We start from the raw sequence: 25,441 nt of genomic DNA on the forward strand, positions 1-25,441 counted from the left end.
TTTTGTCTGTGCCGTTTTCACAGTGTTTATTCCGTCAAGAACTGAAAATACCATGTAGACATATGTGTGCTTTCTACCTATCCTTGCCTATAGCCTTTTGTGTTTAAATGTATGTTTCAATGTTTTATCAAATCACAAGTTTTTCAGGTCTACATTATCACCTTTGCATCTCGCTTTACTTTACACTATTACTATATCCTTGTGGTGGTCTTTCAGCTCCAGTCATATCTCGCTACTTTTAGCTCTGCATTAACTACCGTCAACTGCTCTAACTTGGGACTATCTGACAAAACATTGGACGGCAATTCAGCCATTTCACCGAACCTCCAAAGTCATTTGATTTTAGTTAATGAACAGCGTATTAAAAAATACACGATTTCTTTTTCGCACTGAGTAGGCTTTTGAATTGAAATATGAAAATAAATCTGTAGTGGGACAACGCGAATGTCTGGAACGAAGAAGAACAAGCCACATGCTAAATGGACCTACCTAACAATGAGAATCAGATAAAAATAGAAAAATTGCCAAGGCTTGAAAAGATAGAACAGAGATGAACATTATAAATAAGGTATATTTATGGCATATTTCCGGCATTTTCGGACGGAAAAAGTATTTTCTCAAAAAATCGAACTCAGCCATGTTTTGAGCATTGCAAAAAATCAAACTCGGTCATGTTTTGAGCATTGCAAAACGGTTAATTTATAGGAAAATGATGGAGCATTTGACGTCACTCGCGTGGCAAGTTACACACTCGTTATTTGTTAATCCCATCGGGCAATAGGCGGTTAGGCGGCGGGCGTTTTCTAACTCTCCAATCGGCGTCCGGTCATTTTGAATGAAAACAAAAAAGTTAAAAAGGGCGCGCTATCGGACTAAAACTCGACGGGGATTGATATTCACATATTTTTTATAAATTAGCATTTGAATGAACTCAGGACCATCTAATTTGTGAATTTTGTTAGTCGGTTGTCTGTAAAGTACTCCAAGAATAACATTGCTTAGAGTATAGAAGGAGAGCTTCTTTTACCCCCATTTGGAGAATTCATCGATGGAGAATTCCAATAGTGTTTCAAAAAAAGGAGCAATATCATCCTGTATTACTCTACATATTACTGTATTACTTAGGGCCATTCCAGAAAATTTTCGTTACCCCCGTCGGAAGACGTACATTTTTAAATACTTTCTAGCCTCGGAAATATTTTTTTTTCCAGGTGTGGTTGGAAATTCCGATGAAAATCCATGTACTTTCGCGAAATGTGTCGGAAATTGCACTCTTTTTTACCCTTTTTTAAATTGAATTGCCTTGAAAATTTATACAGTTTCTTCTTCTTCCTTGGAAATTTTGAATTTTAGTGAAAATATTTGCCCTTGGAAATCCCGTGTCGTCCACCCCCTGTTACAGACAAATTCTGGAACGGCCCTTTTCATCATCCAGGCTACAAATTGGGATAACTTATCTTGTCCCTGGGTAACTAGTGTGTTGTAAAAGACAAATCAATAAGATGATTCCAGACGGTACTAATCGAACGTTCGATTGTGATCGAAGTAATCAATAATGATCGATAGTAATCGAAGGTGGTCAGTAACCACCTATCGATTTTATCGGTGATCGAATACTCACTTGACTCCAGATTATGGCATTTTCTTCGACCATTTTCGATTTGTACAATCATTTCGATTACTTTTTGATTACCTTTGATCATATTGAATACCTTTGATTGTATTGAGTACTTTCCAGCCTTCGATTTTATCAAATATGTTTCAAGTAGTAGCGCATCAAAATAATCTGAATCCAAGTTTACTTCGGCCGGCCAATTAAAACACACGATTCACGCGCGATTCAATCACTTGACTTTGAGCAGCTGAATCTCTAATTAAAAAACCACAACCAAAATTTCTTGTGATTTGGTATAATCTGTCAGAATTGTCAAAGTGCAGGCCTCAAAAAATTTGATTAGTTTAATTTTTTTTTCTTGTATATCAGGGTTCATTGCATGGTGCTTTTTGTGTAGAACTCCGGGAAAAAGTATACATTTTTTAAAAAGATCATCTAAAAGTTGACACGTTCACTAATGACCTATTTTAAGAAGCTTCAAATACATTAACCACCGAATTTCATCGAAAGTTTGACATTTAGCAACGGTGGTCGGTTACAAAAGGTACTCAGAATTCACTCGGAGATTGTTTCTATTCCTTTTATGTGGGAATAATTGCCCTTTATATGCAAAGAAATTAGAGTACCTGTTGTAAGCGCCGTCATCTTGCTTCAATTCCCTTCTCAAATGTTTTGTCAATCACTACAGAATTTAACACATAATTTAAAATCGATGTCATCCTTTTTCCTTTACTGTGAGTACCACATCTCTGAAATCTAATTTTTGACACGGTGAAGAAATTCATTGCGCATGCCTTAATTTTATGATGGGTCATTTCATAAATTTGGTTCATTTGGTCAAAGTTATGCTCAGTTGAATAAAGAAGTTACTTGCCGAAAATTTCAATAAATGAGGTCCCCCAGTCACCTTTCAAATCACGCAAACACGAAAAAAATATATCATGACACATGAGTAGTAGTTAAATTTCCTTTCTATCACGATCACGTTGGTTCCTCCGACCACGCGATCACACACTTAAAAATCTTAAATTCTTAAAGGTTTTATTTTTCTCATTTCATATCAGGACGGTGTCATTGTTATAATTATGTTGATACAAGCAAAGAAAGAAAGTTTTTCTTTTTCTTTTGCTATTTTTGGATTTTGACCAATCATGCTCCACATCCGTGAAAAAACTTGTAAATTAATTAAATTTGCTGAGCAAATGATAACACTCTTATTTAAAAAGATAACCTTTAAATTGCGAAATCACTTTTGGCCAACAGATCAAATTTTACGGGAAGGCTATGCCTGGGAAACAGATGTTTAAAAAAAGGTCCTCACTGCTGGATGCTTTCGACTGCCTTATCGGCCCCTTTTACATACACCAGCCCTTATTCTGCCACCACAGTCTAATTTTGGGCGTACGCGCCAATTAGGGCCGAAAATAACGCCAAAACTCAAAACATATAAAAATTGCTATTCAGGCTTCAAAACAGCAAGTATTAACATTATATTAAAATTTAAATTATAATGTCATCTTTCAGTATTAAATAAAGTGTGGAAAATTCCATTGAAAATCGTTGATTTTCGTGAAGTTTTGGATATAAGATAGAGTAAAAAATGGATAGTTTTAATCTTTTAATCAAGCTTAAAATACTTAAAACGAGAAAAAATGGTCAAAAATTAACGGCGCTTTTAGGTAAAATTGCTCAGTTTTGACTTTTTTTTACGCCTGCCCTTTTAACACCGGCCCTTATAACGCCACGAGCCCAAAAATAACGCCAAGAAGAAGGGCCGGCGTAAAAAGGGCCGATAAGGTATTTGCAGCATCCTGTTCGGCAGTCGGAACCACTGCAAAGAAATGGCAACTATTGCCTTAAGGGACCCTTAACGGGAAATATTTCCAGAACGGGAAGGTGAAAATAACCCAAAAAGGAAACTGTTTCCCAGATTGAAAATTTCGAGAAGAAGTTTCCAAAGAAAAGAGGGAAGTTTTTAATTGGGAATGGGGAAAGTAGAATTAAGAAGCGATTACCCGGTGGATTTCTTAACTACCCAGTAAAAGGTATTTATTTACCCTCTTTTACAATAAAATAAAATTTACCTTCCACGACCATTTCCGGAGTGCGCAGAGGTCACATTCCTGATTAGTGGTTCCGACTATTCGGGAAAAAAGACTGGACGCTAAGTGGTTCTCGCGCCTACGAAGTAAACAAAAAGTACTTTCGCTTTCATTATCATGTGATTCTCTGCTGATGAACCAGATTCACGAAGCTCTGCATCTATTGATCAATACACCTTTCCCGTAATTCAAATTTCTCAGAAATGGCCCGGGAAAATGTGCGCTCCACCGTTGTGTATAAAATTGTTTGGGAGGTAAAAAAAGCGTTTTTGCCTGCGAGGGGTTAGGGAAAGTGGGATTTGAGCCTCTAACTTTTGACAGCAACCTTCTTTTGGCAAAATATTTTCAGGGTGGTATAATATCATGAATAGATTGAACATACTAAAATTTGAGGGGATTTTGTTCGACAGAACTTAAGAAAAGCTCAAAAAACCAACTTTCCCTAAGGGAACGCAGGCAAAAACGGGTTTGTTTACCTCCAGAGACCAAACGGTGGAGAGCATCAAAATAATGCGCGCGCATTAGTTTTACGAATTACGGGAAAGGTGTATTTCTTTCCTCTATCATCACTCATGTGATGTTCAATTAATCACAATATTTGACAGCTGCAAAACCGAACCTATTTTTAAAAGGTATCATTTACATTTTCTTGAAGTATACGCTGAAAGTTTTGTGTGAGTTTTTCACTAGTTGTGAGTTTGATGGTAAAAATGATGATTTTTCTCACCTTGTTGTTGTTCCTTGCTATACCGGCCAATGGATCACCAAGATCTTCAAGTATAAAAGATGAGGATTGGGGTTATGTTAACGTTCGGGAAAATGCAAACATGTTTTGGTGGTTTTTTGGTGCAGAAAACAGTGCAACTCGTGCAAATCTTCCACTAATTCTTTGGCTTCAAGGTGGCCCTGGAGCCTCTGGTGCTGGTTACGGTAATTTCAAAGAAATTGGACCTGTGGACACCAATCTCAAACCAAGAGACACAGCTTGGACTAAAAAAGCTAACTTGCTTTTTATTGACAACCCTGTTGGTGCTGGATTTAGCTATGCAAGCACTGATGATGCGTTCACTAAAAATGTTACTGAAATTGCAGATGATTTGTATATATCGTGTATTTTCTGTGTTTATGGAGAAATATGAAGTCTTTGCAGAAACACCATTTTATATTTTCTGTGAGTCATATGGTGGAAAGATGACTTCAGTCTTTGCGGAGCTTTTATTTAGAGCTCAAAAAGCAGGACAAATTCATTGCAATTTGAAAGGAGTTGCGTTAGGTGATTCTTGGATCTCAGCTGTTGATTCTGTTGAAACATGGGGACCATACCTCTACCAATACAATCTTCTTGATCAAGCTGACTTAGATAAAGTCAACAACATTTCCAAAGCCACAATTGATGCTGTCAATGCTGGCAGGTTTGCCTATGCAACTGAACTATGGGGTGAGACTGAAAGTCTTATCAGTGAAACAACTGATGATGTGAATGTCTATAATGTTCTACAACATCATGTTCCCTCTGATTTTGCACTGAAGCAAACCTATTCAAAATTGAGCCCAAATCTCCAACGGCTTTACAAAACACACGTAGGAAGATTTCAACAACAAAGTCTTGCTGATTTCATGAATGGTCCTGTACGAGAAAAACTTGGAATAATTCCTAGTAATGTTGAATGGGGTTCCCAATCTGGTGATGTCTTTAAATATCAATCCGTTGATTTTATGAAACCTGTCATTGATTATGTTGATCGACTAATCAATTATGGAATTAAGGTTGTTGTATTTCAAGGCCAACTTGATATGATTTGTGATACACCAGGAGCAGAAAAATGGATCAATAAACTCAAATGGCCAGGACTTTCCACATTCAAATCAACACCAAGAAAGCCTATTTATCTACCCGAAAGTGGCAAGAACACACAAGCTTTCGTTAAAACATATGAGAATTTTAGCTTATATTACATTATGAATGCTGGTCATATGGTTCCCTCTGACAATGGACCGATGGCTCTGCAAATGGTGGATGAAATTATCAATTCATAAAACTTTTAAGGGATATTGCGAACTTGAAGATACTGATATTACTCTAGTAAAGATCAAAACTAAGATCAACTCTGAAATCTGGTAAAAAACAATGAACTTTAATATCAGAATTAAAAGAACCAGATAGCTTGTTGTAGTCATAATAGGCACAAGCTATGTGATAAATATGTATAAACACAGATAAACATGATAAGCATTGTAATTACTCAAACTTTTCACTAACATTGTTTGTTTGATTAATCCAAGTTTAACTCTAGGTTCCAAATAAATGCCCCCCCCCCGCTTCTTAATTTTTCGAAAATTTTCTAACCCCCAGGACCTTATTCGGACTTTATTCATTTATAAATTTTTAAGAATATTTTCAGCTGTCAAAGAGAAGGCCCCTTATTTTTATAACCCTCTGGCAATTAGCCCCCGTTTATTAAGATCTCGAACATTTTTCAACGCCCCCTTTATTTGAACTGTCCCGTTTATTTGGAACCTAAGAGTAAGATGACTTAATGATTTTTGCAATTAGAATCATGTACTAGTTTTTCTTAAATTTCCAAAATAAAGTAATGCATAATTTAATTGCAAACTCTTATGGCTTTTTTCATTCTCATATCTTCTGTTCCAGTTGTTATGTAAAAATCCAAAGGTGTTATATTCCATTTTTAGGATTTCACTTCCTATTATGGGGAAGTTTGTAATTGATTTAGGACTTACCCAACATTGACAAAATAATTTTGTCTAAACTTGCCAAAATCTAATTGTAATAAGTTTATTCATTTCCTTTGGGTATGTAACAATAAAAAATCTTTAAATATCCTGCCCATTTGAAGTTGAGTTTTGTCAATCATGTGTAATGAAACAATAATAAAACAACTATAAGTGCATGTGAAAATGCTTTTTACACGCCTTGGGATCTTGAGATCTTTCCTGTGAATGGGCTTTCCAGAAAAGAATTGAATATGGGGGTTGGACGATGTAACATTTTTTGGAAATTGTGACTTTTGACCCCCCCCCCCCCCCGGACAGCGGGTCTAACCCCCTGCACCACAAGCATCACTTGACCCCCTGGACTTTCAAACTTACCCTCAAACAGAGCAAAATTAACCCCAAACAGAGCAAGTTTACCCCCTCCCCTGGACGCTATATCCTCCACCCCCCAGTGTACGAACATTTTCTGGAAGAGCCAAATACCGTAAATCCTCGAATAAGCGCCCGGGCGCTTATTTAATTTTTTAGGCTCTGAGGGGGGCGCTTATTCAAGCGGAGCGCTTATTCGAGCGGGGCGTTTATTTTTTTATTTCAGAAATTTGTATATCAACAAATTCGGAATCTGCTTAAACTTAACTGTTTCAAAGGGTTGATTTTTCAAAAAAGCATGAATAAAAGAAAAATTGGAAAAATCCAATTGACAATTTCTATCATTTTATTCTTAATCACTTTCTTTCTTTTTAAGACACAAGTATCTACTCAATATCTTATTCAATCTATAACAAAATTCGAATCAGCGCCCCTCCCTGGAAGGGGCACTTATTCAAAGGGGGGCGCTTATTCGAGCGGGGCGGTTATAATATTATTTTAACTAAAAGGAGGGCGCTTATTCGAGCAGGGCGCTTATTCAAGCGGGCGCTTATTTGAGGATTTACGGTATCTAGCTCTTTTTCATTAATAGTATTGTTTTGCTTCATCATATTTATTGCCAAGATTAAGATCCCTTAAGAAAACTTTTATTTGAGCAAAGCTACAATATCTTATTTGTTTTTACTGGATGAAACATTTTTGTTTTTAGATGAATGAGAAACAAAGTATAGCTTTAGTGAATGATCAATTAAAGATTCGACCGTATGTCAACAAAAGTCAGTTGAAGGATATTGCATTGAAATGTTTTGGCTTCGAACTGGATGAAGGAGTTGAACCGGTGGAAATGGTATCTTATGATGATAGAAACTTTAGAATTCAAGGTATTGCAAGCATGATTCTCATTTTATTTTTTTTCTGAATTTCTAGCTGAATTAACAAGACTTTGGCAACAAAAATATGATATCAACAAGGATTTTTTTAATAGCAGTCCTTTTCATGGTCGAAATAAATCATGTGAGTAATTAGGACTGATTGACTATTTTTGACAAAAGTGTTATCCAAGCGTGTTGGTCTTGATTATTTTTATATGACTATCATTGTATTTTTTGTAGCGAGAATGGGGCTTGGGCCTGATGTTACTTAAATATATGGATAGATAGAGACCCCTGATTCCTTTCGACTACCTTAAGGGAAGAAATTTTCGTGAGAAGAAATTTTCGCGGAATTTAATGTCGCGAATTGGGGCGTAATTCGCGAAATTAAATTCCGCGAAACACACCAAAATTGTTAAATCTCGCGAAAATTTCTTCCCTTAAGGTATGTGAAATGGCCTATACGACACTTAGGGAAAAGGAGGATGCAAGAAGTTCGTACTAATCTATTCTCTTCTAAAAATTCTTGCAAATAAACGTACTTCATTTTGATATTCGAAAATTTAATTTTTAAAGGGCACAATATATTGGTAAACAACATTCCACAAAATGGCTAGGGAACCGTAATGTACGATGTTAATACCTTTAAGAGTTGACATTTTGGCAGTAAGAAAATTAAATTCCCGCCAAAGCCTTCCACCAAATTAAATTCCTGCTAACATTTCTTCCCTTTAGGTAACAGGTATACCAATAAAAACAGGATTTTCTTTCTGTAAGCAATATTGCAAACATCTTTTCTTTACAAAATATTGCCGGTACTCGCCAATAGATTATCTGATAATATATTGATTAGTGTACAGTATGTAGCTCTTTACTTGGTGATTTTCAAATATGTATTTCACTGTATCCTTATATTAAATTATTTTTTATGTTTTTTTTATCTTATTTTACAGGGAGATGTATAGGCGAAAAAGTTTCAAGATGTTTTGTGATGAAAATATTTAACAGGGGAACTTCAAATAAAGACATTTTGGAACATATTATCAATTTGATTTTATATAGCAAATCTAAATGCTCTCAACATTTTGCTGTTCAAACTCCAATACCATCCATCAGTTCAAGTGACCAAAATATGAAATACATCTCATCCTATGATATCACAATTCTTCCAAACGCATCATATGATAATTGTACTAAATCAAGTTTGATTGAAAAAGGATTACTTCATATTGGTCCAATAGGACAAACGACTTGTTGCCATAATATTCGATTGCTGACTTATCTTGAAGGAAGAGCTCCCAATTTTTATGAAGAAAAAGTGACAGATGAGTTTGCTCGAGATTGGGGTGCCACTTCAGGTCGACTTTGTAATGTGTTAGAGGTATGATCCTTTAATCGTATATCATAAAATAAATAATAAAAAAATATTAATGTATATTAATACATACCAGCCATTCCTGGCCATTCCGGTCTCGTCCAAAACGACTCTGCTACAATACACCTTTTTCCGGTTAGCTGCTTCGTATAAAAAGTCGCCAAAATTTCGAGTAAACAAACCATTCCATTGGCTAAGGCGAGACCAATTTAATTTATTGTTCTACGACCCAACCCAACCTGTTCTTGCCAAAAAGAAAAAAATAATAATATATGCATTTTAATTCTAAACCACTTGTTAACTTTTGAAAAAAGAAAGTATTATCTAACTTCTGAACGAATATTTACCGACTCCAATTTATCAATCAATTAACCCAGTTTAATCAACGTCTGAGACATTTAGACTTAGATTTTCGGTAATCGAAAGCAAGGGTAAAGGGTTTTCTTTAGTATTTGTTTTACCGACCCTTAAATTCGAAATTATTATTTTTATTATCCCGACCGACCGACCCATATTTGTTTTACCATCTGCCCGTAGAACAATAAATTAAATTGGTCTCGCCTAAAAGCAAAAACATGAACAAAAAAATGTGCAGAGTATGAGAAAAATGTGCTTTCTGTGTTCTTACTCTGGACATTTTTTTGTTAATCTGTTTGATTCTAGCCAATGAGATGGCTTGTTTACTCGAAATTTTGGTGACTTTTTATACGAAGCAGCTAACCGGAAAAAGGTGTACTGCAATAAGTTTTTCTCGATTCGCTTGCGTTAAATGTGCAAAAGTGTTTAAAAGTTTTATGTCAAAATAGAGGTTTGAAATTAAAAGCAAAACCAGGGGATGCAAAATCGGAATGTCCACGTTGAGATCTTTGAAAAATAGAATATTCACCACCTCAGGAGCCTAAATAGTTCATTATTATTTAACGATCCTGAAAATTCAAATGTCTCTTTCACACGAAAAACTTTTTTGGTCCATTTAGGTGATAAACCTTCATAGTTTATAAACTCTCTATAACTCGAATTTTAGGGTCTTTATTCGCACAAAGGACAATTTTTTAACTGATTTTCCATAAGAATGCTAAATTATGCTTATCCTTTTAAATTTTAATTATATTTATTGTTTTAGGAGGTTCCAAAATCAGAGAGTGTTGACCGAGAGAAATCATATTGCAATTTAATCACCGTTGGTAAATATTTGAAATCCACTTATCTAGAAGCCGTTAAGGATGCCAAACAAAAACAAACTTTCACGGACATCATTGAGAAATTCGAAACACAGATCTTACCTCAACTTGAAAAGAATGTCAAGAAATCTTACATTCATGGTGATATAAATGAAGTAAACCTTCTACTAGACTCAAGTGGAAAAGTTGGTGGCGTTATTGACTTTGATGATGCTGTTTGGTCTTTTCCAATCGTTGACTTAGCTACCTCTTTGATGCATTTATCCTTGACTCTGGACGAAAATGAATTCACTCATAAAATGAGAAAACTTTACCAAGGATATACATCTGTTCGTCAAATCACTGATTTAGAGAGAGACTTACTTTATGATATAACTTTGATGAGATATGCTCAATGTACAGTTTTAGCACGTTATCAATACCACGTGTTAGACCCTGGCAATAAGTATCTTCTTAATTTTCTTCAAAAAAATTGGCAAGGGTTAAGTTTTTTGCTTTTAATAGGGAAGGATATGTTTTTAGAAAAAATATGTACTTAAAAATAAGCAGTGGGTTAATTTTCAATTGATTTTGTTTCATTTCTTTGTATATCAGCGTCTTTTTTATAGTAAGCTTTTTATGAAGAACTCCGAGAAAAAGTATAAATTTTTGAAAAATATCATTGAAAAGTTGACATGTTCACTACTAATGACTTATTTTAAAGCCATTGGCCTTTTACATAGTTATAATGTATGTTGATTCAGCAGTTTGAAATAAATAGAATCTTTTGTAATGAATAAAGAAAAATGTGGAGCAAGATTTTTTTCTTCCTTTTATTTACAAATTTGAAAGGACTCTTTTATTAAAATTTTGCTGACATCAGTTTCAGACGAGTCGGGTGTATATAACACCGTATAATCCCTTTAAGAAGCTTCAAATACATTAACCACTGAATTTCATCGAAAGTTTGACATTTAGCAACGGTGGTCAGTTACAAAAGGGCTCTGACTATAGTGAATTTTTCATAATAGTTGTGTATAAAATGTGTTTTTTCTGACTGATGTAATCAACAAAACATGTCATACATTTTCTGTTAGGCCAACTATTCCTGAATCAAAAAAAATCAAAAGTTGAATTGAAAAAAATTTGATGAGGAAGAAAATGAAGACTTTTGCGAAGACAACTATTTTAGCTTTGAGGACCTTATTTTCGGTGAAGAAAAAACTGGAAAATTCTGAAAAAACTTTTGCACCAGATGGCGTATCTTTAACCAAACTACCTTAAGGGAATAAATTAATGCAAGAATAAATTAATGCGGAATTAATTAATGCGATTTTGGCTACGCTATACAAGTGTCCTTGTATTAATTAATTCCGCAAAACATGAAATCTTTGAGGTGTCATTCGCACTATTTTCCGAGAATCTTTAATAGATTCTCGGAAAATAGTGGCTTTTGACCAATTTTCCATCCCAATTTTTCGTACAAAAAGAGTCATAACTTTTGATACATTACATCAATTTAGAAAAATTTTACGAACATTTTTAGATAGTTCAATCTTTTTGCATACAATTCAAAAAAAATTGAATGGATCGCTTCGCAACCCTTATACAATACGGCTAGTTACATAAGTGTTCCCCTTTCATATCAGGCACATATTTCGTATCATGACAGTGTCTGTCTAGTTGTAGTTATATTATGTATGTCGATATATACCTTATCGGGGAAAACTTCTTCGGTGAAAATTTTCGTTGGGGAAAAATTCGTCACTTGCTGGTAGTTGGTAAACGCTTTAAGGCCGGGGAAAATTTTCGTCGGCGGGAAAATATTCGTCACTTGTCGTAAATTTCGTCACTTTTCCCCGACGAAGTTTTCCCCGATAAGGTTAGACTATGTTATAGTCTAAGACGAATCACACTATCTAAGAAAAAAGCCGAAAGCCGAAGAAAATTCGCAGACGGTTTTTTTTGCCGAAAAGAGTTTACAGTCGGTAGAGTTGCCAGTCCGTTTCTTCGAAACTCTACCGCCGATTTTTTTTCTTCCGTATACCGCCATAACGCCATCATACCGCCATATTTTCCCCGCCTTTACTATCATTAGCGAGTTTATGTATGTGTGTTTTTCAGCGACGGAGACGGTAAGGTTCTAATTTGAGTAGATCCTGACCAGTTGAGGACGACGGTAAATCAGCACTTTTACCGTCCTCGATTTTGCGGGGCGGAATTGCGGGTTTTTCCAAATCGCTTCAGTCACTCTACCGTCCTCAAAAGTGCAAATACATAAACTCGGTATTGTAACGGACGATAACGGACGATAACACACAGATATCTGTAAAGCCCGACGGGCTAGATAGGCAACTTTAAGCTTTCTCCAGCAAAAAAAAGTGAAGCAAAAATTTGACTTTTTAAATTTCGTGCCGATGGATAGGATCTAGCATTTTAATTGTTTTCGGAGCGCGAGATCAAAAAAAGTAGGCGGCAAACGCTATTTCACATCTCTCAAACCGTGGAAATTGCATATTTTAGTCACGTGACTTTGGTAGGAAATCCTTCCAAAACTAGGCTTCACTTTTCGATAAAAGCCGCAAGTCTAGCCCTTCGGGCCATTGAGTTTCAAGCCGAAGGCTAGAGGTCAATCTCTAACCTTTCTCAGGCAAGAAAAATTGAAGCCTTAAAATATGCGCCGTATTTTTGATGACGGATTGAATCTAGCAATTCCTTTGTTTTCGAGTGATATATTTTTCAAAATGAAGCGGTAAATTTTAGTTTCAATCTGTCATTTGTGTAAAAACCAGGCGGGTCGCTCAAGGCCGCGCAACTTTGGTAGGATTTGTTGGCTTCAAATCCTACCAAGGAGATTGACCTCTAGCCTTCGGCTTGAAACTCAATGCTTCGGGCTTTACAGATCTGTGCGATAACATCGTGTCATGTTTTTCTTTAGCGCATGCGTGGAATGCGTAAAGCACTCAAAACCTGCTTGGAGGCTTCTTTTTGGCACGCTGCCGAGCCACCATTTTTATTCGAAATCTCCGGGTTTCAAAGTGTATAAACTACATACTAACAAAAAAGAACAATTTCTTATCATTAACACGAAAAAAATTGATCAAGTTTAAGTATTATCTTTTTTTAAATGTTTAATACAAATTTATGAAGATAAAAAATCCATTTGATAGAAATTCAAATAAAATTAGCTCGAAATTTTATTCAGTCTGTAATTTGTTACACTTGTTTAGCATTTCCTGATCTTTTCAGCTGTAAGACGGTTTAACTGTATCGGAAACGGTCAGTGTGAAGCAATTGGTAAAAGTGAAAGTGAAAATCCGTGTGTGCAAAAGCTTGAAGATGCAAAAACTTGTATTTTTAAAAATCTTTTAATGAACAATTTGAACAAGTTGTAAGTATGGGATAAAACTTTAAAGCCGCGTTAACGATACGTTAGTTGAAGTCTGAATCATTATTAAAACGGCTGAGCTTGGGAAAATATTACATCAGTCTGGCGCAGGTCTGGCGCGCATTCTTCCAATTCTGCGCATCAACCATCATGCATCATCAGGAAAACATACTAGGTCACAGTGTAACACACTGAGGCGACCGCGGTCAAATCTTATGAAATTTATGAATTTGTACACCATTTACCATTATGAACAGTACATCGAAAAATCCTTAAATCTTATAGAAAGTTTGGTTTGACTACAGTTAGTTTTAACCAGATGGTTTTCCAAGTTTTTTAAGAATTATATAAATCGAAGTGATTCGCGATCTGAAAATGTCACGAATTTGAGCCCTAAAAAACACTGTTTTCATGCTGTTTGTAACAGTCGGGTCGAAAAACTATGGAGTATATTGTACTTTTTCCTTTAAAACTATTTTATCTCCGTAATACTTTGCAAATACAGAAATCTAAGGAAGATAATTACTTTTTCCGAGCGAGTGTTATTCAGAGACTTCAAAGATAGAGAAACGAGATTGTTGATTTCGTCAGCTTTCCGTGACTTTAGAGAACGGATTACCGCGCGCAAATATGCGAGATTTTTCACCATACAAAACGTCTCTGAATACACCGCTCCGCGGTCGAAAATACAAACCTCCAAAATGTGATCGGCTATTGCTCATTCCGACATTTTAAATTTTCCGGGGGTTTTGCTGTTTGGGATTGTTTAGGTCAGGGTTGCTAGTAACGGCTTGTCACTGTGCCGGGTGCATACTCGGCGCCTTGGGTAGGGTGCGCACTCGTCGGGATTTTTTGCGCGGAACGAGGAAGAATTTACAAAAATGAACTTCAAGGCATTAGTACTTACCTTTAAATCATCCAAATGTGTTCATTCTTTTTTTCAAATCAATCAGGAATTATCAGGGAAACAAGTAAAAAAAACTGCATCAAGGTATCTATTTTCTTTCCAAAGATATTCATGTTTTTCGACGTCAAGTTGAAAACGCGATTTAGCGCTGACCACGGCACCGGAAAATTCTCGACCCACATTGAAACAAATGGCTGTCGATATTGAGCTGGTGCATCTTTTCAATCGCGGTTTTTTTAGTAAACCCAGGGTAAGATTAGGCTACAATCTATCACAACCTGCTTTATTTGAAAATCTACAGGCCGTCTGGAATTTCGAAAAATAAGAAGAAATTGCGATTTTTTAACAAGATTGCGGATTTTTTCATTTAAAAGCAGCTTACACCATCTGAAAGCTGAGGATTTCAGCTTTCTAGTGGTGAAATTTGTTTTTAGCTATCATTTCCAGCTCATTAGCGATAAGCTAAAGTTTAACAGTCATCGGGCCGATTTTCAGACCGCGCCAGCAAAACTTCTCACGCCCCGCCACGCGGAAGACTAGATTTCATCCGCCATTTTTGGCGCGATTTTGGTGCTTCCGAAAATTATTTCTTGCTGGCGTGGTGTAAGGAGGCGATTCTTTGAAAAGGTGGTTTTTTTGTGGTTTGAAAATGGAATAACTTTGGAACTACTTAACCAATTTTAACAAATGACCCCTCATTTTTCTCACAAAGGTAAGGACTTTCAAATAAAATTAGTTTGGTTTCTAAAAATTGAGGGGAAAAATTTTGGCCTGTCCACCCTACCTTGGGCCCGCCCCGCAGGGCCAGGGTTGCTAGTAGTAACGGCTCGAATTTCAGTCAGGTTTAAAAAAGGGGTATACTTTTACCCATATTAGAGCCTGAACCATTCACGTTTTTAAAAACACCTTGCTTACCTGGTTTGCAGATAACACTTTCCAGCATGAAAGGTTCAATTTTTAAAAACACCATAAACACCAAATGTCCTGTCGAAGGCGACTGCTATAAAACAAGTCCCGACTGGCTGAAACGGTATCGAAAAGTCCCATTTCCCCGTTTTTTTTCCGATTTTCTAGCCCGATTTTTAACCCGATTTTTATATGATTGGTTCAGTCAGGACACTGCAAGAGCTTCAAAATCGTCTTGAAAAGCACCAGGAACACCAGGAAAAAGACTGAATGGTTCACAAAATGGTGGTGTTTCTGGGAAATGGCATTTTTGCCTGAGTTTAGGGGAGAAAATTGAGAGTTGATTTATGGAAATACCAGGAACACAGGAAATGCTGGAAACACACCACCTCGAGAGGTAAGGTGTTTCTGGTAAAATGTTTTTGCCAAAAACACCCAGAAAACCATGAAAGGTTCAGAAAAGGTGTTTCAGGTAAAAGTGTTTTCAGTGTTTTCGGGACTTTTTTGACATGAAAGGTTCAGGCTCTTATAATAACATTACCCCCGTATTTTGCCAGTTCGGTATAAAATGTTATGAATTGCGTGATTTTGCTGTGCGGCGGCGATGGCTCAATGGATGGAGAGAATAGCTTCCGAATCTGAAGGTCTTTCTTTGGTGGTGGTTCGAATCCCACTCGGTACGAAAATTAGACTGGTCGAAATTGATGGACAAATGATTGTATGAAAACTCAGTCAGAAATAATGAGAAATTAAGTCTCAGAAACTCAGAAACTCAGACAGTCAGAAAAGAGAAAGACGGGATCAGAGATAAGGATCACATTTCGGAGGTTTGTATCTTACGTTTTCCCATGCATCATGGCCATGGGGGATGGATGGGGGCCAGCCTGGAATTAGTGCAGGGAGGCCAGGTCAAAATTTCAAACTCATCAAATCACTTTGAAAATAGGCCCATCTGAAATAGGGTAAAAATTGCGAAAAAATAAGGGGTCACTTTATATACCAGGACCCTCCCGGCGCTCCGAAAACCTCCGGTGCAAAAAGTGCCGTTTTTTTCGTGCACCGGAACACCGGAACGTTCCGGTGCACTTCCGGTGCTTCCGGTACAAGATTTTTCCAAATCGAGCTGCACCGGAACGTTCTGTTGCTTCCGGTGCATGATTTCCGTGATATAAAATGCGATAGCGTTCCCTGCGCTAATCATGTAAAAAGTAACTACGGGACGCGCGAATTATCCAAATTCTAAAACCAAAATAAACATGTTTTAGCAGATTTTTTTAGAAGAGAAATCAGATTCTTGGTGATAAATGTGATAAATTGGATAAATTAAATGACAGTCACAGAAATCCTGGCAATATAATGTCAATTGTAATTTTTCTTAGTCTCGGAAATAACTTTGTTTTTCCAGTGGAGGTTGGAAATACTGATGAAAATCCAAGTACTTTCACTAAATTGTCAGAAATTCCACTCTTTTGTGCCTTTTTTAATTCTTTAATTTTTGGAATTCATACATTTTTTTCTCTCGCCTTGGATATTTTGAATTCTGGTGAAAACTTTTGCCCTCAGAAATCCGGTGTTGTCCATTCTCTTGTTACAGACAAATTTTGGAATGGCTCAATGTTGCTGCTTTGATTGGTCGACCAATGTCAGGCATTTAGTAACTATGAAAATTGAAGTAAGTTACCTTGTTGTTGGTAACCATAAAAACAATATCTCCAACAAAACAATAAACAATATTTCTCCAATAAAACAATTAAACAATTATTAACTCCACAACACGAGTAACGTTTAACCACTAAACAATATAACACGACTTCAATATAAATAACTTCAACAATGAAACCATACAGTAAAACAAACAATGTACAATTTCACTTGTTTATTTCCAAGCTCCTCCACAGCGATTATTTAGTTACTTTAGGAGTACAAACTTTCGCGAGCAGAAACTTTCGCGAGGACAAAAAATCGCGAAATTCACTACATTTACTTTTCGCGAATTTAACGGAAAAATATTTTTCGTGAGCATAAACTTTAGTGAATCAAGACGTAAAACTGAGATTTTTCACATGAAAAAGTGGCTTAGAGGGACAAATACTTCTTTGAGTGGCTCGAAACATTTGTCCTTTAACTTATTAGTCTTTTAGCAGGCCAAAAAGTGCCATAAAAGTTACATTTTTTTCAAAGTTTGAAGTTTTGCAGACTTTCTATTTCGTCAAAAATTTTTCGGAAGCATAAACTTTCGCGAATGGCCCTTCCTAGAATTTTTAAAGACATGTCCTTTTGCGAAAAGGGCCAAAATTCGCGAAAATCGCGAAAGTTTCGGCTCGTGAAAGTTTGTACGCCTAAAGTAGTTTATTGATAGTCTAAAGGTAAAAGTATCAATCTGCTTTCTTTTCTTCTTTTCTTTAATTTTCCTTGGACCGATAGTAATTCTTGAACCATGTCAATTAAATTACATTCATAAAATATCAGGCCACAGTCTCACGGTTTGCTGTTTCCTGAAAGTGAATGTCTCTTCAATCTCGAATGGCTCTTCATTGATCTCAAATGTCTATCGTATCAAATGTCTAACACTTATAGCGTGATAACTTTACTTCTACCCGTTGTTTTGTTTTTGTTTTGTTTTTTGTTTTTGTTTTTGTTTTTTGTTTTAACACGAACAATGGTGCTGTGGTTATTGTTCACCATTAATTACGACCGATGTCGAATCCGCTGATTCAAGCACTTCCATTAGGGAAAAGGGGGATGCGCCTTTCTTTGTCAGAACGTTGGCCAGTTGATGACTTCCGCCAATCCATTGCAGTATGATTTCTTCAGTATTGATCATTTGCCGTAGAGCATTTATCTCTACACGGAGTCGTCTGTCAGTCACAGCCTTTGTTGAACCGGCACATTCAAAGAGTGATCTGCTATCAGTTAGGCAGACAACTTCTGGTGTCTTGAACAAGAATTCTTTAATCATTTTTGCAAAGAAAAACGCCGCGTCTGCACCATCTACAGAAGCTAGTGTCTCGGCTGCAAAAGTTGATCGGACTACTCGACGAACCTTGTTTGAGCTCCAGGAAATCGGTGATGATTTTCCGAGCCATCAGTTAAGAAGACAATGTAGTCAACTTGACTCTGACCACCTTCAATGTTGTTAAAGCTGACGTCAGTGAATACCTTGATGCTCAAGCTATCCAAATTCAGTTTTGGCACCGTCATGTGACAGGTGTGAGCTTTTACGAACTTTATTGTCTTGTTAACAAGTTTGATGTCAGATATTGTGGCTGTTCTTGTTCTTGATGACAAATCGCTTACCGTGAAGCTGATTTCTGGTCTTGACTTACATGCCAACCAATTGAGCTTACCAAGTGTTTGCCTCAATTTAGTCCTTTCAATTTCATTGATTGGATCATCATTTACGCACTTCATTCTCTCTGATTCTAGAGTGATTGGTTCCAATTCTGTGACGTAATCATTTTGACTGATGGTAATAGTTCCATCCTCGTGTTGGTTGAGATTAATACCAATGTATTTGAAGTGTTGCACGTGTTCGCTGCTGGTCCTGAAGATACCCTTTAGCTTTGATATAGTATTTGTGAAGGTAGTGCTTCCTGCCCAAATCACATCATCAACAAAGTACACTAATATTCCAATTAATGATGTATTAGATGACCAGATGAAAATCCCTTGATCTAAATCGACTGGCTTTCCACCAAGTTTGATAAGCTCACTTCTTAATTTTAAATACCAGCTATACGGTTTTGGAAAGTCTTCAAAGGTACTTGGTGTTGGCTTCCTTTGGTGGTTGAACAAACACTTCTCGATCAATTTCCTTCCCTTGAAGGAAGGCAGTTTTGACATCTAGGGAGTTGAGTGTCCAATTGTTTGATGCAATAATCGTCAATGCTAATCGTAATCCTTCCTTTGAACAGGTAGGACTATTCTGTCTTGAAGTTTTGTATTTCCTCGAATCCACGGGCCACAAGCCTTGCCTTGAGGCAATTACTTTTTTATTTTCTGGTTTACAGACATTATAAGGAAAAGTTTTGGATAGGAGGATGGAAAAAAAATAAAAATAAAATTGATGTTTTAAATATTTTTCATTTTGTTTTTTAAAATCTGAAATCGGAGGAAATAATAAAATAAAATTTTATGAAATTTTCTAAAGTATACATAAAGGACTTTTAATAAAAGCAATTACAAAAAAAAGAAAAAAATCAACTGCGTACACAAAGAGTTATATAATTTAGTTTGTTTTTTGTGGATAGGGAAATTCCATGGGGAAGTTCCCTGGGGAAGTTCCCTGGCATTAAGGGAAGGTATCTTTACAAAGTATCAAAGTATCTTTACATTGGCAGAATAGGGCACAGCTGTGTTAGATCCCTCTCTCTTTCTCTTCTTTTCTTTTGTTTTCCTGTTTAAGTAAAGGTTTTTTTTATTTCTTTCTTCTTTTTTTAAGGTTGGAGGAGAAAAAGTAAATGAAAGTTTTTGAAATCTCTATTTTTTATTTTTTTTATTTTGGCAAAAATAATGTCGGCGGATCCGTAAACCGATAAATAAAAAAGTATTTGCCTGACTGGAGGTTGTCCATCAACTAATTTTGGTGTTACCACCCATCTTAGGCTGATGGTTATTCAGTGTATACTGAGTTGTCAATCCATGATTGCAGCTCCTTTGATCTTGCTTTGAGTATTTCATCATTGTTGGTAATCAGAGTAACTTCTTCGGGACCTTTATCAATTTCAATGTCTTTGATCTTTGCAAAGTTTATTGATCTCTTCATCCCAGTTTCTGTCTCTACATTAAACCAGCCTTCATGCTTTCCCCCAACTTTTCCTGCCCTTGAAAGGATACCGGCCTTTTGCCACTCTCCATCGTTGTCTTTATACTTGAGACAAAGTCGGTTTCAGTTTCAGTTGTTCCTTTTGAGGAGGATTGTGTGTCTCAACTGAAGTGGATTGAGTTTGTAATTGCTGGGTAGGTGTAGTTGGTGGATCATTATTGATGGGTGTTAGAGAATCTTCTACGTCTGATTCTGATTCTTCTGATGATTGATGGCTCACGTTTGGAATGTTAAATCTTGGGAGTCTTTCTTCAGTGGTACTGGTTGTCTCTGTTTCCGTTTTCTCCTCTGAATGAATAGGTTTGTCGTTTTCATGTACCAATTTAGCGCAACAAGGATGAACACGAACATAGTAACGTTCCCATGTTTGAATAGAATTTGCTGACCATCCTGACCAAGCACAGTTCCAGGACCCTTCCATTCCTTACTATCATTTCTCTTGTAGTATACACGATCTCCTGTAAGGTACTTGATTTCTCCTGAAGTCCTAATGTTGTGGGCTAAAGCGCGACGTATCCTCTCTGAGTGTTCGCTTGCAATAAAGGCTTCTCTTGCTTTGTGAAGTACTTCAAGGTTTTCTTTCATCATTTGTGTGGCTGGTTTCCCTGATAAAGCTGGTGCTTTATCATCCATTAGTGAAGGCAACTGTGGATTCGTTCTAATGGATAATTGGTATGGGGTAAATCCATGTGCGTTATGCAGTGAATTCTTTGCAATTTACACACCAATAAAGGGCAATTTTAAAGCTGCACTTTGTATAGTTTAGTACTTTATCGAGCATGTTGGAAAGTGTTTGATTATGTCTTTCTACAATGCCATTTGACCAGGGAGATTCAGCCGCAGTAGTTTTTATCGTGATTCCAAACTGTTCTGCTAGATTGATTAATTCCTCATTTGCAAACTCACCTCCATTGCATTATCCACGAGGAACTTCTCACATGAGCCATAGACCGATATCCACGTTTTTAGTATTGCCTCAATAACTGTGGTTGGATTTTTATCCTTTATAGTCATTGCAGCTGACAAGCGAGTACACATATCGATAAGATGGAGAATTATTTTCTTATCGTAGAATTTCAAGTCCATGGCAACTGTTTCGAGAAATTTTGATGCCATGGCAACAACAGGACGAGGTGGTGATCTTCTGTAGATTTGGCATGTTGTACATTCCTTGTCTACTCTTTTAATTTCTGATATCCACTTCTTGTTGTTACTCCATGGTGCCCCTGCTTTATTGATAAGAGACAAGATTTGGTTGAGAGATGGGTGAGCAAACTGCCGGTGAAGTTTTTCAGCAATCGAGGACATGTTTTTGTCCTCTTTCCAAATGAAAACAAAATTACATTCAAAAGGCTTGTCTATTGAAGCAATTATTTGACGTGGTTTGGTCAGAGGAATGGTATCATGTCCACTTGAAGTTTTTGCTAGGTGAACAGTTTCCCCCAATGCATTTGCACTGTCATTCTGAAAATCCAGGATCATGTCAGCTCTTTTCATGAATGATTTTGATAGTAACAACTAAGTCCTTTGGTATGACGTCTGTGTTTATCGTGACCTTTGTGTTGCCAATAATAGCAGGGATTGAGACTCTTCTACAAGCCTGGACTTGTTCTCCGTCTCGGAAGCGATATAGGCTTTTACTGTGATGATGCTTTACCTCTCTCTTTTTTTCATCAGATAAAGAGTTGACATATTGTTCAAGCCAAACATCTCCACAAACCGTCTTGCTGGCACCGCAATCGAGCAAGCCACAATTCCAAGTTTCTGATACTAGATGTTTTTAAACATCAGTTGACCAGTTGACCTGGTTTGTTGCTTTCATTATGAAGGACGATTTCATGTTGTACCAAGTACGTATCATTTTGTTTCTCTTGGCAGTCTTGTTGCCAATGGTATACGCTTTCACATATCACACATCTAGAAACACGGCCATTCTTGTCAAGTGGATTTTTGCCAGGTTTTCTCGAATAATCTGCCTTAGTTCGAACAGCAGGTTTCTCCTGGCGCCAATTATTTCCTTTTTTATTGAATTTTGATGAGGAAAATCTTTGGTTGTAATTACGTTTAACATAATACACACCTTCTTCATCTGATGATGTTGGTTGGTAACCGTCTGGGTGGGCCTCATTTGTATGAAACGCAGGCTCTGACTTGATTTTTACAGAAGACATACTGCTTTCTAAATCTCCTTCGATAGACTCTTCTGCAAAAACTTTTATTAGCTTTTGTCTCCGTTGTTACTAAAAGAGGTAACGAGTGGTAACGAGTGGTAACGAGTGGTAACGATGTGGTAACGAGTGGTAACGAGGTGGTAACGAGTGGTAACGATGTGGTAACGAGGTAACGAGTGGTAACCAGTTGAAAACGGTGGCCCTTAGTCTCCAAATTTGAATTTCTCGATTCTGGTGGTTTTGCAACAGATGCTGATGGCTCTTGAGGTTCTGCAGCAGGACCTGGCAGATCTGGTGAATGTGCAGTAGGAATTGGAGATTTAGGCGTATGTTATAGTGGAGTTGATGGATCTGGTGAATGTGATGGTAAAGTTGGTTGTTTGGGTGAATGAAATGGTGGAATTGATGGTTCTGGTGAATGTGAATCAAAGATTGATGGTTCTGGAGGTTCTGCATCAGGAGTTGGCGATTCTGGGGAATGTGCATCAGGAGTTGGTAATTCTGGTGAATGTGCAGCAGGAGTTGGTGGTTCTGGTGAATGCAATGGTGGAGTTGGTGGTTCTGATGAATCCAATGGTGGAGTTGGTGATTTTGGTGAATGTGCATCAGGAGTCGATGCTTCTGGTGAATGTACAGCAGGAGTTGGTGGTTCTGGTGAATGGGATAGTGGAGTTGATGATTCTGGTGAATATAATGCTGATGTTGATGGATCTGGTGAATGCAATGGTGGGGATGGTCATTCTCGTGAATGCAATGGTGGGGATGGTGGGGACGGTGAATGTGATGGTGGAGTTGATTATTCTGTTGAATGTGCATTAGGAGTTGATGGATCTGGTGAATGCAATGGTGGATTTAATGGTTCTGGAAAATGTGATGGTGAAGTTAATGGTTCTGGTAAATGTACATTATTAATTGAAGACTTTGAGCTTACTCTTAGGTTCCAAATAAACGCCCCCTTGTTAATTTTCCGAAAATTGTCTGACGCTGCATGACCTCTTTGTTATCTTATACGCTTTTGTCCATTTGACCGAGAATCTTTCCCATCGCCCACTCTAGTGGAAATATTCCTGAAACAAAGTCCCATTTGATTTACGTCATTTGGCAAAATGGTCAAACCATTGAAAAATTGGATGCTGTTTCAATCCCAATCCCAGTGGTAAAACAAATAAATTCTCAAATAATGACGAAAAAGCAAAAAAAGTTTCTGACCTATCTAGAAAAAAAAACAATTTAACCCAACACAGTGGCTTCTAAAGTTTTGTATTTGAATGCACTGTGTTTATTTCTTCCACTGGAGCATAAACTAAGGGGTGTTCTGAGGTGTATAATTGTAAATGTAATGTGCAAATCATCGAAGCATCCTTTTTTTTTAACTTGAAGAAAAAATCATTAATTATTTAAAAGAATAGAACGACTTCTTTGAATAACTATATTTGTTTTCTTCGTATTGGCGTATTTTATGTATAAAATGGATGAATGAATGAAGGAAGGAAAAAACAATAACTCCTGCTGCACATTCACCATAAATAACCAACTCCTGCTGTACATTCACCAGAACCACCAACTCCTGCTGCACATTCACCAGAATCACCAACTCCTGCTGTACATTCACCAGAACCACCAACTCCTGCTTTACATTCACCAGAACCACCAACTCCACCATTGCATTCACCAGAACCACCAACTCCTGCTGCGCATTCACCAGAATCACCAACTCCTGCTGTACATTCACCAGAACCACCAACTCCTGCTGTACATTCACCAAAATCACCAACTCCTGCTTTACATTCACCAGAACCACCAACTCCACCATTGCATTCACCAGAACCACCAACTCCTGCTGTACATTCGCCAGAACCACCAACTCCTGCTGTACATTCACCAAAAACACCAACTCCTGCTGCACATTCACAAGAATCACCAACTCCTGCTGCACATTCACCAGAATCACCAACTCCTGCTGTACATTCACCAGAACCACCAACTCCTGCTTTACATTCACCAGAACCAACAACTCCACCATTGCATTCACCAGAACCACCAACTCCTGCTGTACATTCGCCAGAACCACCAACTCCTGCTGTACATTCACCAAAAACACCAACTCCTGCTGCACATTCACCAGAATCACCAACTCCTGCTGTACATTCACCAGAATCACCAACTCCTGCTGTACATTCACCAGAAGCATCGACTCCTGATGCACATTCACCAAAATCACCAACTCCACCATTGGATTCATCAGAACCACCAAATCTTGCTGCACATTCACCAGAACCACCAACTCCACCATTGCATTCACCAGAACCACCAACTCCTGCTGCACATTCACCAGGACCACCAACTCCACCATTGCATTCACCAGAACCACCAACTCCTGCTGAACATTCACCAGAATCGCCAACTCCTGCTTTACATTCACCAGAACCACCAACTCCTGCTGTACATTCACCAGAAGCACCAACTCCTGCTGTACATTCACCAGAACCATCAACTCCTGCTGTACATTCACCAGAACCACCAACTCCACCATTGCCTTCACCAGAACCACCAAGTCCTGCTGTACATTCACCAGAACCACCAACTCCTGCTGTACATTCACCAGAAGCATCGACTCCTGATGCACATTCACCAAAATCACCAACTCCAAAATTGGATTCATCAGAACCACCAACTCCTGCTGCACATTCACCAGAACCACCAACTCCTGCTGTACATTCACCAGAAGCACCAACTCCTGCTGTACATTCACCAGAAGCACCAACTCCTGCTGTACATTCACCAGAACCACCAACTCCTGATGTATATTCACCAGAACCACCAACTCCTGCTGTACATTCACCAGAACCACTAACTCCACCAGTGCATTCATCAGAACCACCAACTCCTGCTGCACATTCACCAGAACCACCAACTCCTGCTGCACATTCACCAGAATCACCAACTCCTGATGCACATTCCCCAGAACCGCCAACTCCTGATGCAGAACCTCCAGAACCATCAATCTTTGATTCA

The 25,441-nt window shown here is 37.5% G+C and overlaps 2 protein-coding genes across 2 annotated transcripts; both read left to right on the plus strand.

Moving 5' to 3' along the window:
• Nucleotides 1-4,271: 4,271 nt before the first annotated feature.
• On the plus strand, nucleotides 4,272-5,899 carry LOC136812474 (retinoid-inducible serine carboxypeptidase-like). Its single transcript, XM_067068977.1, is given in 2 exon segments — nucleotides 4,272-4,817; nucleotides 4,819-5,899. Coding segments are annotated over 2 exon segments (1,335 nt in total). The 5' UTR covers nucleotides 4,272-4,418; the 3' UTR covers nucleotides 5,755-5,899.
• Nucleotides 5,900-7,531: 1,632 nt separating this feature from the next.
• Nucleotides 7,532-10,934, plus strand: LOC136812501 (hydroxylysine kinase-like). Its single transcript, XM_067069003.1, has 3 exons — nucleotides 7,532-7,703; nucleotides 8,648-9,075; nucleotides 10,193-10,934. Exons 1-3 carry the CDS (start codon nucleotides 7,532-7,534, stop codon nucleotides 10,787-10,789), a joined length of 1,197 nt encoding a protein of 398 aa, XP_066925104.1. The 3' UTR covers nucleotides 10,790-10,934.
• Nucleotides 10,935-25,441: the final 14,507 nt, after the last annotated feature.

The sequence above is a fragment of the Clytia hemisphaerica genome, unplaced genomic scaffold (genome assembly GCF_902728285.1).
Source record: "Clytia hemisphaerica strain Z4C2 unplaced genomic scaffold, Clytia hemisphaerica genome assembly, whole genome shotgun sequence".
In the NCBI taxonomy this organism is placed as follows: Eukaryota; Metazoa; Cnidaria; class Hydrozoa; order Leptothecata; family Clytiidae; genus Clytia; species Clytia hemisphaerica.